The sequence below is a fragment of the Hakea prostrata genome, chromosome 1 (genome assembly GCF_041222555.1).
Source record: "Hakea prostrata isolate BN-2017 chromosome 1, UWA_Hpros_2, whole genome shotgun sequence".
NCBI classification, from domain to species: Eukaryota; Viridiplantae; Streptophyta; class Magnoliopsida; order Proteales; family Proteaceae; genus Hakea; species Hakea prostrata.
Window position 1 is genome coordinate 59,355,784 of NC_142600.1, and position 14,899 is coordinate 59,370,682.

The following is a 14,899-nucleotide window of genomic DNA, read 5'->3' on the forward strand; positions in this document are numbered from 1 at the left end:
AAGATCGGACCAAGATATGGTGAAAAAGTGCGAAAAATGAGAGAGAGAAGCTCTAGAGAAGTGAGATAGGAGAGAGAAATTGTAAAAAAATCAAGTGGGAAATTCGGGCGAAATTCGCCCGAATCCCCCTATTTATCGCCAGAAGTTGGCAATATATCGCCAACTATTTGTAATGTCGGTGTCGCTAGGGGGTATCGTGTCGCCCCCCAGCAACACCTCAAAATTTCGCCCCGTGTCGGCAATTTATCGCCGACATGAGGTACCATGCATGAGAGAGAGAGGGTCTCGTTTGATTGGAGCCGGTTGAATGGCTGGTTTGATCGCCCCTACCCGGGTGCAGGGCAGACTCGGCATTTTGAGCCAAAAACCCTATTTTAAGCTCCTAACTCCTCATAACATATTTTTTAGTGCTAGAGTGGGGTTTAGGGCTTGGAAGAGGAGAAATCCAAGGAGCTTGGTGGATTCCTTCCACGCGGTGTCACATCGAAGCTCGAATCATCACGATAACTCATAGAAATGTTAAGAAGAATCATATAGATAAACTCGGAGCAGAAAGAGGAGCAAGATGGAGAGGGCAAAACTAGGATGGATAAGATAAGAAACGATCAATAGAGTGGCCGGGAGTCTCCATAAGTGATAAGCTTAAGAAAGTCGTTGAGGGGCAGGCCCGTCAACGGAGACCTATAAATGCTCGCTCGGAGAAGTGAATAACCATATTGAAGGAACTAGAAGAGCTAGGGGTAGACCTAAGATAACCTTAGGAGAAGTGGTGAGAAAGGATATGTATAGCTTAGGCCTTGTATCTAGCATGGCCTTGAACAGAACCGATTGGAGGGCAAGAATCCATGTAGCCGACCCCATTTAGTTGGAAAAAGGCTTATTGTTGTTGTTGTTGTTGTTGTTGTTGTTTCATGGTATTTATTAGCTTTGAATGTTATGTGGTGGTTGTTGGTGTTGTTGAGTTGTATTGAATACTCCCCCTTGTTTCTCTTTATGGCTCCCAACATCCTTGAGAGTTGATTTGTGCAATCTTTACATTCGAAACCATTTCGAACCTCTCTAACGCCCGCAAGGCACACAGAGAGCCAATTTGAGGCTTTTCATTTGAGACCGAATTGGGATGTTTGGATGGTACTTTGGGGACCCTAATACTGTTAAATTGAAGACCCCAAAGTCCCATTTCGAATTGGAGTTGAAATCGAAGAGTTTGCCCAAGACCATAACAGGCGGGGGGGTTGACTGTCCAGTCAACCGGTCCTGTAGACCTATCCAACTGCACCTATGTTGGGTGTGTGTTTTGTCCCTCTTTTTGACCCCCGACCGATCTTCGATCATTACTTATTTTCTTATTTACATAGGGTTATTTTGGCCTAATTGCACTCTCTTTGGTGAATCTTTCAAGACTTTGAAGAGCATTTTTTTACTTTAAAAGGTGAGAGGAAAACACTTAACCATATCTTGTGTATTTGTTGGTGCTATTTGAATATTCATTTATCTATATCTTGTGTATTTGTTTGTGCTATTTGAATATTCATTTATGTTGCTATCTATATCTTGTGTGTGACTTTGAGCGAATAGGTAATGTTATTCTATATATGTTTGTTTCTACTTTCAAATTTCATGAATTGTGATATGGGAATGATGTGAATGTATAGTTTTGATGGTGAGACTCATTCCTCTTCTATGTATATGCCAATTAGGGTTGTGAGTTGCCGCCCATTACCATATATATATATATATGCACTTAGACCTAAGTGCATGGATACTATGTGTCTAACTATGTTGGCTAGATAACCCCATGAGTGCTAATACCCTTCCAGCAGGGGTATCAAAAAGGGTTGTTGATAAGGTAGTAATTAAACTATAATACATAGGTCATCAATAATTATAATGAAGTGCAAAATGGATATATATCCAACCTTAACAAACTGTTACACTACTAATTTCATAAAGAATAGAATTTAATTAGTAATTAAACTATGATACACGAGGGGTAACAATAATTGTCCCGATCCAATTTTATGAGTGGACTATTATATCTAAAGATTGACGTTAGATGATTAAAAAGGCATTTTTCCTACCATAATCGTCTCACAAGCACAAGTTACAATATAAGCTAGTGACACAAAGTAGTCTGGCACTGTCAAGCACCAAGCTTCAATCGAATCAACCATATCACACGTTAAATAAAGAACTTCAAAATTGAATGAAGACATTAAAATAGTCTCATAGATGGTTCATTACAATCAAAAGCGTAGTTGGAAAAAAACATTTCTTCAGTCCAATCAGACACTTGAGCCCTAAAATGAGTCAATACCAACATTACTTTGACCATTTTACCCTCTATCTTCTTTTTCTTTTTTTTTTTTTTTTTTTTCTTTGGGAGGGAGGGGGGTAAACATTTTACTCTGTCTGTACTTTATCACCGATTGTATCCATCACATACTGATATCAGTATAACTTGAGATAGTCTCTCTGCACAGGTTAAAAACGGTAGGCCAAGATACAAACTTGGGTATTTAACTTTATAATTCCTCTCTATACCTTTCTACAAACACAACACAATCTTGCATATAGACTTCACTGGATCTCCCTTTCCATTCAAGACAAGCTGATGTGTGAAGGCTAGGAATAATGGTGACGAAGTGAAACTATCCTGTACCACTTGTAGCAATCATCTATTCTCAAATGAACCATTCAGGAAGACCGAGCAAGCAATGTACACAAACATTCTGGGCCCACAAACTAAACATAGTATAAAGTAATGAAGCTAATCAACCCTCTGTATCACACATCATACTGTAATGCGGGATGCTTCCTAAAATGATCCCCATTTGCAGAAACTCAACTCCTCCAAAGCATAAGCTGATACATCAGTGACTGGGATATTACAGCATCGTCCTGTACAATGTCTAAACTAGAGTCTGCTTCTATTTCCGTAGGACATGTTTTTCATATAGAGCTAGCATTTCCTTCTTATTGGGATTCCTCAACGGAAACACCTCTGCCCCAAAACCGTGTTTAGTGAGCTCCTGCCTCAGTTTCAGCACGGTGAACTTGGTATAATCCTCTGAGTCATTTTGCTGAGTGTGATTGTTATCATCATCAACCTTAAAAATTGAACCCCTATCTGATGATTGTGTCACCTTCAGAGGACTAGTTGTGCTCTTTGACCTTTTGCTTTCTCTGGTTACATTGTCAACTCCCATATCCTGGACAGATTCAACTGCATAGTCTTCGATCCTCACACGTTTCCCATGTGATGTAGTCTTGAGCTTACTATCCAACGCTGTTTCATTCAGGCGAACCGATGTCAACTCTTGCTGGAGAAGATCTAATTTACCCTGGGTGGATTGTAGCTGTACTGATAGGGCTTCAGCCCGTCGGCTTGCCTCTGCTCTTGCTGCTCTTTCATTCTCCAGAAGGTTCTCAAGAACTTGAACAGTACTTACCCTCTGCTCATTATTTGATTTCAAAAGTGACTCAATTTCCTTCTCCCTCTCCTCAACTCTGGCCTCTAGTAGAGCAACTTTGGACAGGGCATCTTTCTCAGAGACACGGAACTTGTCTACTTCATCCACCAGGTCAGCTTTCTGTCTTTCCAGGCTCTCAATGTTCCTTCGCGCCCTCTCAATCTGGGCCACTTGTTCCATTGCTAACTTCTGAGATTCACTCTTTTCCTTTTGAGCAGTGACCGCATCTGCTCGTGCTTGATCAGCGATCTCAGTCGCTCTCTTAGCCTCCTTCTCAGCAATTTTGCACCTTTCCTGGACTTCTTCAAATATTTTCAACTTGGATGAATACTTTTGCTCCAGGTGGTTCTTTTCTTGTTCCAGTATCCCTACTTCTCTCTCATATGATTGCGCAGCAGCAGTCACTGTATCTAGCTTCTCAGACAAGTCTTTGATTTGAAGTTTTAATGCTGATGATTCCAAATCATAGTTCTTCAGTTTTGACTCTGCAGCCTGTGCATAGACACAAAACATCAGTATCTTTTTTAGTGCACATGCAAACATAGGAGCACAAAGCCACTAGAGCAGGAGAGAGAAAGAGACTGTTCACCACAGAGTATATTGCTTGCAGAATAATTGAATGGATCCTATGAGAACAGTCATTTTTCCCGGTCAATAGAATGAATATGATCCAAAATCTCAAGAGGGTCAGTTATACTTGCATCCACTCAGACGTAAATCCATTTACCTTTAGAAATCCTAGAAAGGATGGAACCTATTTAAAATGAAAATGAAATGCTAACAATTGATATGGTATAGTACAACTATGGGTTGAACATGCAATGCCTTAAAAACAAACCTTCAACTCTAAATTCAATGTAGTCAATCGCTGCTCAGCATATTCAATCTTTACTATCTTGTCATTTATTTCCTCTTCCTGTGATCAAGAATGATATCATCATTAATATTTTCAATCCTCAAGAACTGAAAAGTTTAAGCCAGTAGAATAAAAGGAACAAGAGAGCAACAAAGACACACACACACAGACACACACAGCGGGTGGGAAATGCTTCACCTTTTCAGCCAAAGTGGCTGAAAATTCTTCCCTCAGACTATCCTCCCTTTGTTGTGTCTGCTTATTTGTCCGTTCCTGCACTGCCGCTGCTTTCTCCAGTGCAGCCTTTGTCTCTCTAACAGCAATGTCAAACTTCCGTTTCCACTCCTCGGCCTCCTCCTGAGCAGACTGAGCATGTTCACGAGCAGCAGCAAGTCTCGCTTCAGCAGCACTGGTCCTGGACCTAAGAACAGATATTTCTGAATTGGCTTGGTTTTCCTCAGTTTTTTGCTTTGCAGATATTGCATCGTACTTTCTTTTCCATTCCAAGGATTCTAGGCTGGTGGAATCCAAATTTCTTGATAAACTTGAACACCTCTCCTCCAGTGAGCTACACTTGCTCTGTAAATTTGTAATGCGACTCGTATATTCATCAGCAAGCTTCTTCTTATCATTGATGGCATCCTCATAACGCCTCAGATAGTCAGCTTTGTGCCTCTCACTTGCTTCCAGTTGCTTGTTAAGCAACCCTAACTTGTCCTCAATTGTGTAGCATTTCAATGTGAGAGCACTCTTCTCCGATCCAATTTGGTTCAGCTGCTTCTTCACAAGGTCATGTATTGGACCCTCCAGACTAGAAAGTAAATATCATCAGATAAAATCAGTGGTATAAAGTGGAGGGAGAAAAGGTTGAGACAAACCTCTGCTGTAAGAAGCTAGCCAGCTTCTGCCACTTTCCAGGGCCATGAACTGCCTTCCCATAGTCTGATAGCAGGTCATCAAGAAGCTGCAGGAATACTAATCAATAAACAGATACACTGAAACAAAGTTAAAAAGCGGCTCAACATTAATGCCACAGCAGCCCACCCAATTTTATCAAACTGGAAGATGAGTCAACAGCCCACAACCATATGGATAGATAATGTCCATCTTATACCAGGCACATGTAAAATTTGTTGTCAAATCAATCACGCAGGCCCACTTGAATCAGACTATTCCTTCATTCAACGGTCAGTTTATTTTGCTCTTATCTCCAATTTGCAAACAACCTTTTTACTTTGTGTTTCTTTCCTCAGACAAAACTCAGAATATACCAATATTTTATTGGAAAGGTGAGGCAAAGTTTGAGTGCGATAGACAAACCTCATTGCAGATATAAATGGGTTGCCATACCAACCTTGCTATAATGGCCATTGTGCTACACCTTTCCCTTAATAAATACAAATAACAATAACAAGAAACACAGAAGTTTTGAGAAGCAACAATGCTCACTGCCAGACAGATATGTACCAGTATCCAAAATATCATCTATGGTAACTTTGAATAAGGGTGTTCAGCATGAACTGGTTCAGTAGACAAAAACTGACTGGTTCAATTCAGACCAAACAGAACCCTTATTTTTTTGGTCTGGGTTGGGTTTTGAAGCTGGTAGAAACCAAAACAAACATGACCAACTAAATGCACCCACCAGACCACACAGAAAAAGGAAAAGGGGAGGAGGGAAGTGGAGTGACCAAGACAATAAGAAACCTATAACCCAAGAAACCAGAATGTACCCATTGATTTGCTTATGTATGCATGTTAAGCCAAAATCGGCCAGAGCAAACCCGATAGCTCCTGATTACAAACTGATGAGCAACCAAAAGTGAAGTGACAGACAGAAAATCTTAGTTTTGAACATCCACTACAATATATGCATAAAATCAAAATATCTCACAAAATAATCTTGAGTTTCTACACAAATAAACATTTTATAAGAGATATATATAAAGCTTACTCTTAGAATACTGATTTAGACTAGCAATTCTGCAGATGGGTCTGAAACTGCATCAAACTAGATCTCTGGTCTCTCGAATTGCAAAATCTCACCATAAAAGGGCAAAAAACATTACAAGCATTCTAAACATAGAAGTATCAGAAGACAGAATAAACCAAATTATTAAGTATATTAATGCCCAAAAAGGAAAATCCAATTGAAAGAGCTTACCTTGATTACGTGATCAATTTTTGCATCAGGAATATGACAAGCAGCTCGTAATTTCTTTTCCAGGTTTTGTAAAGTTTCTGAACATTTCAAATCAGCCTCCATAAATGTGTTCTTTTTGTAGTCCTGGATCAGTGATCAATTATTAATCAGCACCAGCAACTCAATATCTTGTTTATATGCACGTGTGATTTGATAAAACAGGCAGAAGAAGATAAGATACAAACCCAACTGAGAAGGTATTCTGATTAACAAACAATATCTGATTAAAGTTTTGAATACACAGAATTTAGGAAAGCATATCTGCTTCATACATCCTTTTTTTTTTGGAGGAACACGATCTTTTCTCTATATAAATTTCTTTTTTTAACACTTCTGATCTTTTCAAGTAAAGCTTGGGAAGCTTGTAAGCGATCTGATCTCCTGTGGAAGCTTGTCAATATTAAGATCAAGTGTTCCAAACATAAGAACCAGCAAGTTCTCAACTTAAAACAAACAATCACTCCTAAAGAATAAGCTAGCAGCCAATGGTATGACTCACAAGCCTTACATGTAAAATGTACCAAGTGTTTGATAAAATATCCCAAAGATGTGCTATTTACATTTATGCCATTTACAATACGAGGATGCCTTGAGGCAGGGGAGATGATGTGTCCCCCACTTGGTGTGGTAGATTTGATGAGGTGTCCTAAAGAAGTGCCACATAGATGATGTCATGGGCTTTAACAGTTTGTACACCTTGATAGGAGTGCATTATGTATGCATGCTATAATACACAAGGTCTGAAAATTTGTCTTGATTTGCCATCTCAACCAGGTTGAGATTCTCAAAATCTCTAGATGTTAGAGAGATGCTGCTTTTGTGATTTTGTGTGGGGCCATTGTGGTGGGGGGTTGGGTGGGTTTGGGAGTTTGAATAGTTTCAGTTTCAGTGGTCAAATAGGGATGCCTGGTTTCAAAACTTCAAGGGAAGCCTCAATTTAGCGATTTGGAATTGAGATCTTGGTTGGCAATTAAGCCAACACCCTCATTGTAAACATGTAATATGGCACACCTACACCTAGCTTCAAACCTTGAATGATATGAAGCATAACTATTAAGTAACCTAGGCACTAATATTGACAAATAAAACATAAATTAAAGATTTGAAAGTTCCTACCATAAAACACTAACACGTTTCGAACAATACTTGTGCCAAAATTACATACTACCAAACTAGAAGACAAGCACAAGGCCATTGGGGCTGTAGGAACAACCCATACATCCTCTCTTCTTTTCCCCTTGATAATTTTGCTTTTGGAAATCCCCCTTCACACAAATCCACTCCCATCTTATTTCACCGTAGAAATTAATCCAAAACTACCCAAAGCCTCCATACTTTGTCCCCTAAATTCGATCCTAGCTGATGCCCAAGATTTCCATTAAAACCCAATTTTATTCAAGTTTGAACAGGCTGCAGGATTAAAAAAATCAACTATTTTCTAGAAGAATAAGCAAGGTGTTTTTAAGGAGAATACCCAACCCAGTCGAAGTGTCAAACTATGAATCTTCAATCCCTTTGGACCATGTCATTCCCATACCTGACAAAATACTCGAATCTGGTTTCAATCCCAAAAACCTAGACTTCACCTTACCGTTTTCTATTGGGAAGATCCATGTTTCCGATTTATCATTCTACCCATCAGTTGTGGCCTATCTTGGATAGGACTTTCCTGCCCCACATGGAGACAAAAGCCAAAACCCAGTGTTTACAAGAAATAGGGAAGACAGATCTGGGTTCTAATCCTAGGCACTTTCGCCAAAAGTGGCCCCCACAAAACTTCCTACCATTACATCAATCGAGCCAGATAACATGGGATTGGACCGCTGAGTTTGTTTGAGAGCACCAATTCAACCAGACTCTCTATATCTTCAACTTCTGATGCAGTTGGACCGGATAATAATTCTCAAACACACAGCATCTCCAGCCCACCTGAATTAACCACAGATTGAAAAACTGAACCGCTTAGTTTTCATTTTTTTTCTTTTCATAAAGCACTTAGTTCATTTCAAGCTAGCTGTAAGTGAACCAAAAATGTCATAACTTCAATTTGCGAAGGTACTAGAATAGATAACTGATTGTTAAACAAATAGAGGTTTTCCAATCTACTTAAATTAGCCAGAGGGACCACTGAATCTCTGTTACCCTAGTCCCAAGCCAATTACATTATCTATATCTCTAATATCTGAAGGCATCAGAGCAAATAATTGACTCTTGAACAAATATGGCACCTCTAGCCTACTTAAATAAGCCAGAGAACATGAGATTGGACCAGTCGTTGATTTAAAGATAGTGCTAAGCAATCAGATTTTCTATATCTTCAGTTTTGAAAGGCATTAGACTGGAATATCCATTATCATGCAAATAAGCATCTACGAACTACATAACTTACCTAGAAAATCATCTATTGGACCACTGAGTTTGTCCTAAGCTAACTCTAATCCAACCAGGTTTTCCAGATCTCCAAATTTTGAAGGTATTGAATAACTGAAATCTATCCTGAGTTAAAGGGATTAACTTAGACAAGTCCAATAATAAAGCAAATAAATCTCAGGGCCAACATGTTTGAACCCGTAGATCCATAATCAAACTCTAAACCAGCAACCAATTAGTCGAAAGATCTACTTTTCTCTATCCCATCTCATTGCACCTTCCATGCTTTGATTGCAGTCCATTAGCTCAAGCTTCTTGACGAATTCCTGAAAAGCCATGATCAATAGTTACCAATGCGAACTTTTTGTAACAGAGGCCCAGCCAGCATTGCTGGTAACATAATCTACCATCACATATAGGAATTGGATTATCCATGAAGGCAAAACTAGAATAAGGAAGATATGGCCCCCCACCACAGCTAGCTCAAGCAAACTCAGTGATCCAGCCACTCATTTTCCAAGCAACTAGAGAGGCTCTAATAGCTTGAGAATGAATACTCTGGTCCAATGCCTTCAGATATTCGAAAAACAAAAAATAAGATGAACTTGGCTCCATCTCTATACGAACTCCACAGTCCAATACCACATTCTTTTGCTCATTCACATAGACTAGAGGTGCCAAATTCGCTTGAGAATTAACTGTGTCCTAGTGCCTTAAGAAACTAGAGAAACAGAATTTTGGTTGACTTGTAACCAGGTCAAGCAAACTCAGTTTTATATGAGAAAGAATATTTTGGTCCAGTGCATTCAGAAATTAGAAATATACAAATTAGGTGGACTGGGCACTATCTCTAACCAAACTCTAACAATCCAATCCCCCAATCTTGGGAAAACCTAAGTAACAAGGGGGGTATGTATCTTTGAGAACTAATTATCTATTCCCATCATGGTCAGAGATCTCGATTTTTGGCCTCACGAATTAAGATCCCAGGCGATACCAGAAAATGTATAGAACTGGACTGAGATCTCTGTTTGACTTGAGATCTCGGTCCCACAAGGTTTTTTTTCTTACAAAAGTCGATCCAGTCTCGTCTTGATTGTATCTCACTGCTCTCGCCAATGAGCTTCCAATCTTCATTTTTTGCCAGATTTTTCGCCTGATTCTCACCAGATTTTCACCTGCAACACTCCTAAGGAAGGTTTAGCACATCTACATTAAGAAAACAAGATCAAACAAAGCCATTTGAAGGAGTTCTTCAAGCAAGGTAACATTTTCCCCTAAATTTATTTTTTCAAAAACTATGCTTTAGAGTAGGTCATTGAGTGTGGATTAAACATACGTTTAACATCTTGCTCTAATCTACACTTTCATGGAATTTTTTTTTTTTTCTGTTATTAACTAATTGTTTGAATTTGGATTTAAAAAGTACATTTACTAAGAAATAATAGTTAAAAAGTATTGACCACCCATAGGGATACACCCAGGTGCCTTATTGTCCCTAATTTTGTGAGGGATGATATTTTTTACCACCTCATTGAGTTGGCTAAACGACATAGAGTGGCCAGTAGAGGATTTACAGGACGTGGTCATGGTGCCATTGGGGCTTGATAGATAGTTGATTGATTCATTTCACCTTGTTCAATTGTTCTTATGAGTTATGGACATATGATGCTACTACTACTGTATTCTCGTGAGTTGAGAGTTGAGACTGATGATTTGTATTCTTCAATTGAGTACTGGTGGATGACCATTTTATGTTAGTTTATGTATCTTATCACTTAGTTTTCATTTATATCAATTAACAGTTTTACATTCATGTTTTATAATACTGCATGTTCGTGCCTACAGCATTTTGATTTCAAACTTAAGGTCGAGTTGGAAACTCATTCATAAGGGTGATCTCTCACAAATCTGAGCCCACTAGTGTGTTGAGACCCCCCCCCCCCCAAGATGGGTCCTCGAGTTCACTTGATTTGGCCCTCAAAATTTTACCATATCTTGACGACTCGAGCAAGATCTCAGTTTTTCTCAAGGGCGAGATGACCCTCAAGAGTGAGATCTTGAACCATGATCTTAATGCCTTAAGAGATTAGATATATGGACTATTTGTTGACTTGTGACTAGGTCAAAACAAACTAAGTGGTCTAACCCCTATTCTTTGTTTGATTGAAGCTGTCTATTTGTTTAAGAATCAATTGTCCAGTCTAGTGTCCCTAGAAATTGAAGAAATGGAAAATCTGATTCATTTGCAGCTAGCTTAAAACAAACTAAGAAATCTAATTCCTCATTCTCTAGCTAATTTAAGTAGACTAGGGAAGCTCTATCATTTGAGAAACTGCTATTACAAAAAACCAATTGGTTTTACGCTAGGAAGATCTACAACGCAAGCTATTTAATTAATTAATAAGAAGGTGATGTGAACCAGATTTTACCCTTGGTCAAAAACCTAAGTGCGCCCACAAAATACACCTAGGAAGCCTCCCTAGGCCAGCCGAACACCTATGGAGGGTATTTGAGCATTCTCAGCCCAACTTAGTTGCTGGAATTTAATTCCAGAAATTCAGTTCTAATTTTAGAGTCCAATTTTGTCTTAATTTGGGCTAATAGTTGAGTGTCCTAAGGAATTCTTTTCCAAGTGAAATTCCTTTAGCTTAGAGTTTTAAGTTACTTAGAAGTTTATTTCAGCATATGTCAATTAGGGTCCATTAGATCTTTTAGTTTTATTTGAACGGTTGTGACTAATATGGTGGGTCCTAATCCATAAAGAAATCCCACTTGTAGTTAAGGTCATTTAGTAGGCTATAAATAGCGTATTCTTTATTTGTATTATTTAAGTCTGATTATTGAATAAGAAAATTGTGCTTGAGGATCATAGTTCCTGTTTGAGGGGGCCACAGCAGATTTCCAGTAAAGTTCTTCAATATCAAAATCCTTCAGTGTAGCACCATGATTCAGAAATCTCAGCAAGCTCTCAAGGTTTTCAAGTAAGTTTCACCAATCCCTGCCCCTTCCTCCTTCTCCTCTCCCATCACAAAGATCGCCAACCCCTTCCCCTTCAATCACAACCCCTCACCCACCTCCCCTAAGCCCCTGGCAGCCCTTCCCTCCCCTCCCCTGTTCTGTGCAGGTATTCCCACCCCCTCCCCCTGCAGCTTGGCGGCAAGCATCCCAGTCCCCCACAAGAGTCCCAGCCCCTCCCCTTCCCCCCAACCCTATGGTATCCTCCTTCCCTCTCTATACCCCCTCAGCCCCCCCCCCCTTCTGTCTCTGCCTCTTCTTTTTGCAGCAGAACCAGTAAAACAGAAAAAAGAAGAAAGAAAGAAAGAAAGAAGGAAAAGATCCAAGGAAGATTGCTCAAGATCCAACCCATATTGATCAATCCCTAACTCTTAATTATCCAAATTATTTCATCCTATTTAAATTCCATCTTTATTATCTGTCTCCATTATTTTTGTTACATCCTGTAAGGACTGAAAACCCTAATTTTATCTTTCTTCCCATTTTTGTTTCGTAGTCTTTCCCATTTCCATCTATCCATAGGTTCTCATAAAATTATTGGAACTATTTGCTGGAAGATTCTGGGCGAACCCCAAATTTTAGGAAATTTATCTTAGAAATCCTACCATAGAATCGGGTTCACATCAAAAGGATCTCTAAGTGGTCTTTGTTGACCTAGAAAAAGGCTATGATAAAATCCCCAAAGAGTTTTTTTGGCAAGTATTAGAGGAGAAATGTCTCAAGTAAATATATGGACATAGTTAAGGATATGTAAGATGGTTAATGACAACTATAAGAAAGTGAGGGGCCAAGGCGGTGAATTCCCGATTAAGATTAGGTTGCATCAGGGATCAACTTTAAGCCTTTATTTATTTGCACTTATCATAGATGATTTAACTAGAGATATTCAAGATGAGGCTCCTTAAATGAGACACAAGCAAGGATTAATGCCAAGTTAGAGATATGGAGATCAACTTTGGAGTCAAAAAGTTATAAACTAAGTAGAACAAAGACAGAATATCTAATGTGTAACTTTGGGCATGCTCAAACAAATAATGAGGTGATAAAACTTGACAAGAAGGAAATCCCACAAAGCAATTATTTTAGTTACCTTGGCTAAATTATAAATAAAAATTAAGAATGTGACATACAAGATGATTTTTCCAAGAGAATTAAAATAGGATGGATGAAGCGGAGAGGTACATCCAAGTTTTCATGTGACACATTCATTCAAAAGGAAAAAGGAAAAATTTATAGGACCATTCTACAACTAGCTATGATTCATGGTGCAGAGTGTTAGTCTAACACCCACACCCCAAAATTCTTGTCTAATTGAACTTTTGATTTTTAGTTAATGAACCAGTTCAAATTGATGAACCACCAATCGACATCTTCGAATCGGCAAGTGAACCACCTAAAACCCTGAATTGGAGAGTCATCTAGAAGAGGTATGATTTAAGTAACTAAAAGAGCTAGTGACAAACCTAAGATAAACTTAGAAGTGGTGAGAAAAATATGCATAACTTAGGCCTTGAAAAGATCTAATTGGAAGAAGGCAAGGATCCATGTAGCTGACCCCATTTAGTTGGGATAAAACTTGTGTTGTTCTGTAGTAGAGAAGCTGTATTGTAAAGAACCAAAATTATGGCACAATGGCATCTTATGCTACAGATATTGAAATCTGGTTTATTTCGTGCTCTCTAAGAACAAACTCAGCTATCAGATCCTCATTTTTGGCTAAATGATTAAAGTTAGCTTATACCATAATCAAATAGAATACCCCATAAATACGCATTATCATCATCCAATTTCCCACATAGAAGCTTTTGAGACATAAAATTCTCCTTGAGATCCATAGTCCTACTAGAAATAAGAATCTCCAATGCTTCACACTTTTAACACTTTTTGAGGATGCATTTGCAAGAAGCTAGAAGAACTCCGAATGTCTCAAACCTCCTCTAAAATTGGATGAAGCCCTAGGAGTTAAAAGAATCTTTTTCATGTGCATGATGAAATGTCTTTGACACACTACTTCAATATAATGAAGCAAGAATTTAAAGGGAATTACAACGCAGAGCATATGTGACTCCATATACCACAACTCAACAGACGTATATGCATATCCAGAAACACTGCCAATGTAAAATATAATTATAATAATAGAAATGGAAAATAAATAATTACCTCAAAAGCCTTTCTCAAGAAGTTGTGAAGAAGCTTCTCATACTTCTGTCTTGCTGAGCCAGCTCCAACAGCACTGGCATTAAATGAAGCAAGTGCTTTTTGAACCGCTTCCTCATGTGCTTCCCTTAGAGCAACCTACAATACCTAAAATTAGGGCAGAATAATTATTACAAAAAAGTTGTCCAAAAGTTCACTTACTTCCTCGGGAGGCCTTGAGCGGTCAAAAGAAGACATATAGACCTCAGTTGCTGAATCAAACGCTCTACGACATTCTGCTTCTTCAACACTCTGCAAAAGAAGGTCTGCTCAAACACTTCATGTGCAGATAAGCACATAGATGAACAATTTTTAATTTTTCAGAAAGGAAGAACCAATAAAGAAACCAAAAAAAAAATCGACACTTTTTACTTAAAACTAGTACAAACTCTCAGCAATAAAACAATACTGAATAACTAAGAAACTAGAACTACCCAATCCAGTTAAAAGCAGACCAGCATGGCCTAGTTCTGTTTTTTCCAAACTTTGGACTTCCCCATGCTTGCTTTTTACTGTCACATACTTGATTAAACTCATGCTAGCTTGATACTCATTATAAACGACTATATACTTAGAGTTATGCCTAATTATTAGAGCAATGGCATCTCAAAAATTATTTCCTGCTTCAAAAGAATATGACACCATCTCACAAAATCCTAACTAAATGGAGTCAGCTACATGGATCTGGAAGAGACTGAGACAGTAATAGGAATAAGAAACGTAAGAAACAAGCAAAACAGAAGTAAATATACTTCACAGTTTACCCCATCTAAATCACAG

The 14,899-nt window shown here is 38.6% G+C and overlaps 1 protein-coding gene across 2 annotated transcripts in view; it reads right to left on the reverse strand.

The window, feature by feature from the left end:
• Positions 1 to 2,372: 2,372 nt before the first annotated feature.
• The window catches only part of LOC149029224 (uncharacterized), a 29,384-nt gene continuing 16,857 nt past the window's right edge, over positions 2,373 to 14,899 (reverse strand). For both annotated transcript variants that reach the window (XM_089141183.1, XM_089141189.1), the window contains 7 exons: positions 14,282 to 14,371; positions 14,084 to 14,218; positions 6,494 to 6,616; positions 5,208 to 5,293; positions 4,528 to 5,140; positions 4,312 to 4,389; positions 2,373 to 3,965 (listed from right to left, as the gene is read on the reverse strand). In XM_089141183.1, coding sequence (XP_088997309.1) covers positions 2,931 to 3,965; positions 4,312 to 4,389; positions 4,528 to 5,140; positions 5,208 to 5,293; positions 6,494 to 6,616; positions 14,084 to 14,218; positions 14,282 to 14,371 — 2,160 coding nt within the window. In that variant the 3' untranslated portion in view covers positions 2,373 to 2,930. The remainder of the gene's footprint in view (positions 3,966 to 4,311; positions 4,390 to 4,527; positions 5,141 to 5,207; positions 5,294 to 6,493; positions 6,617 to 14,083; positions 14,219 to 14,281; positions 14,372 to 14,899) is intronic.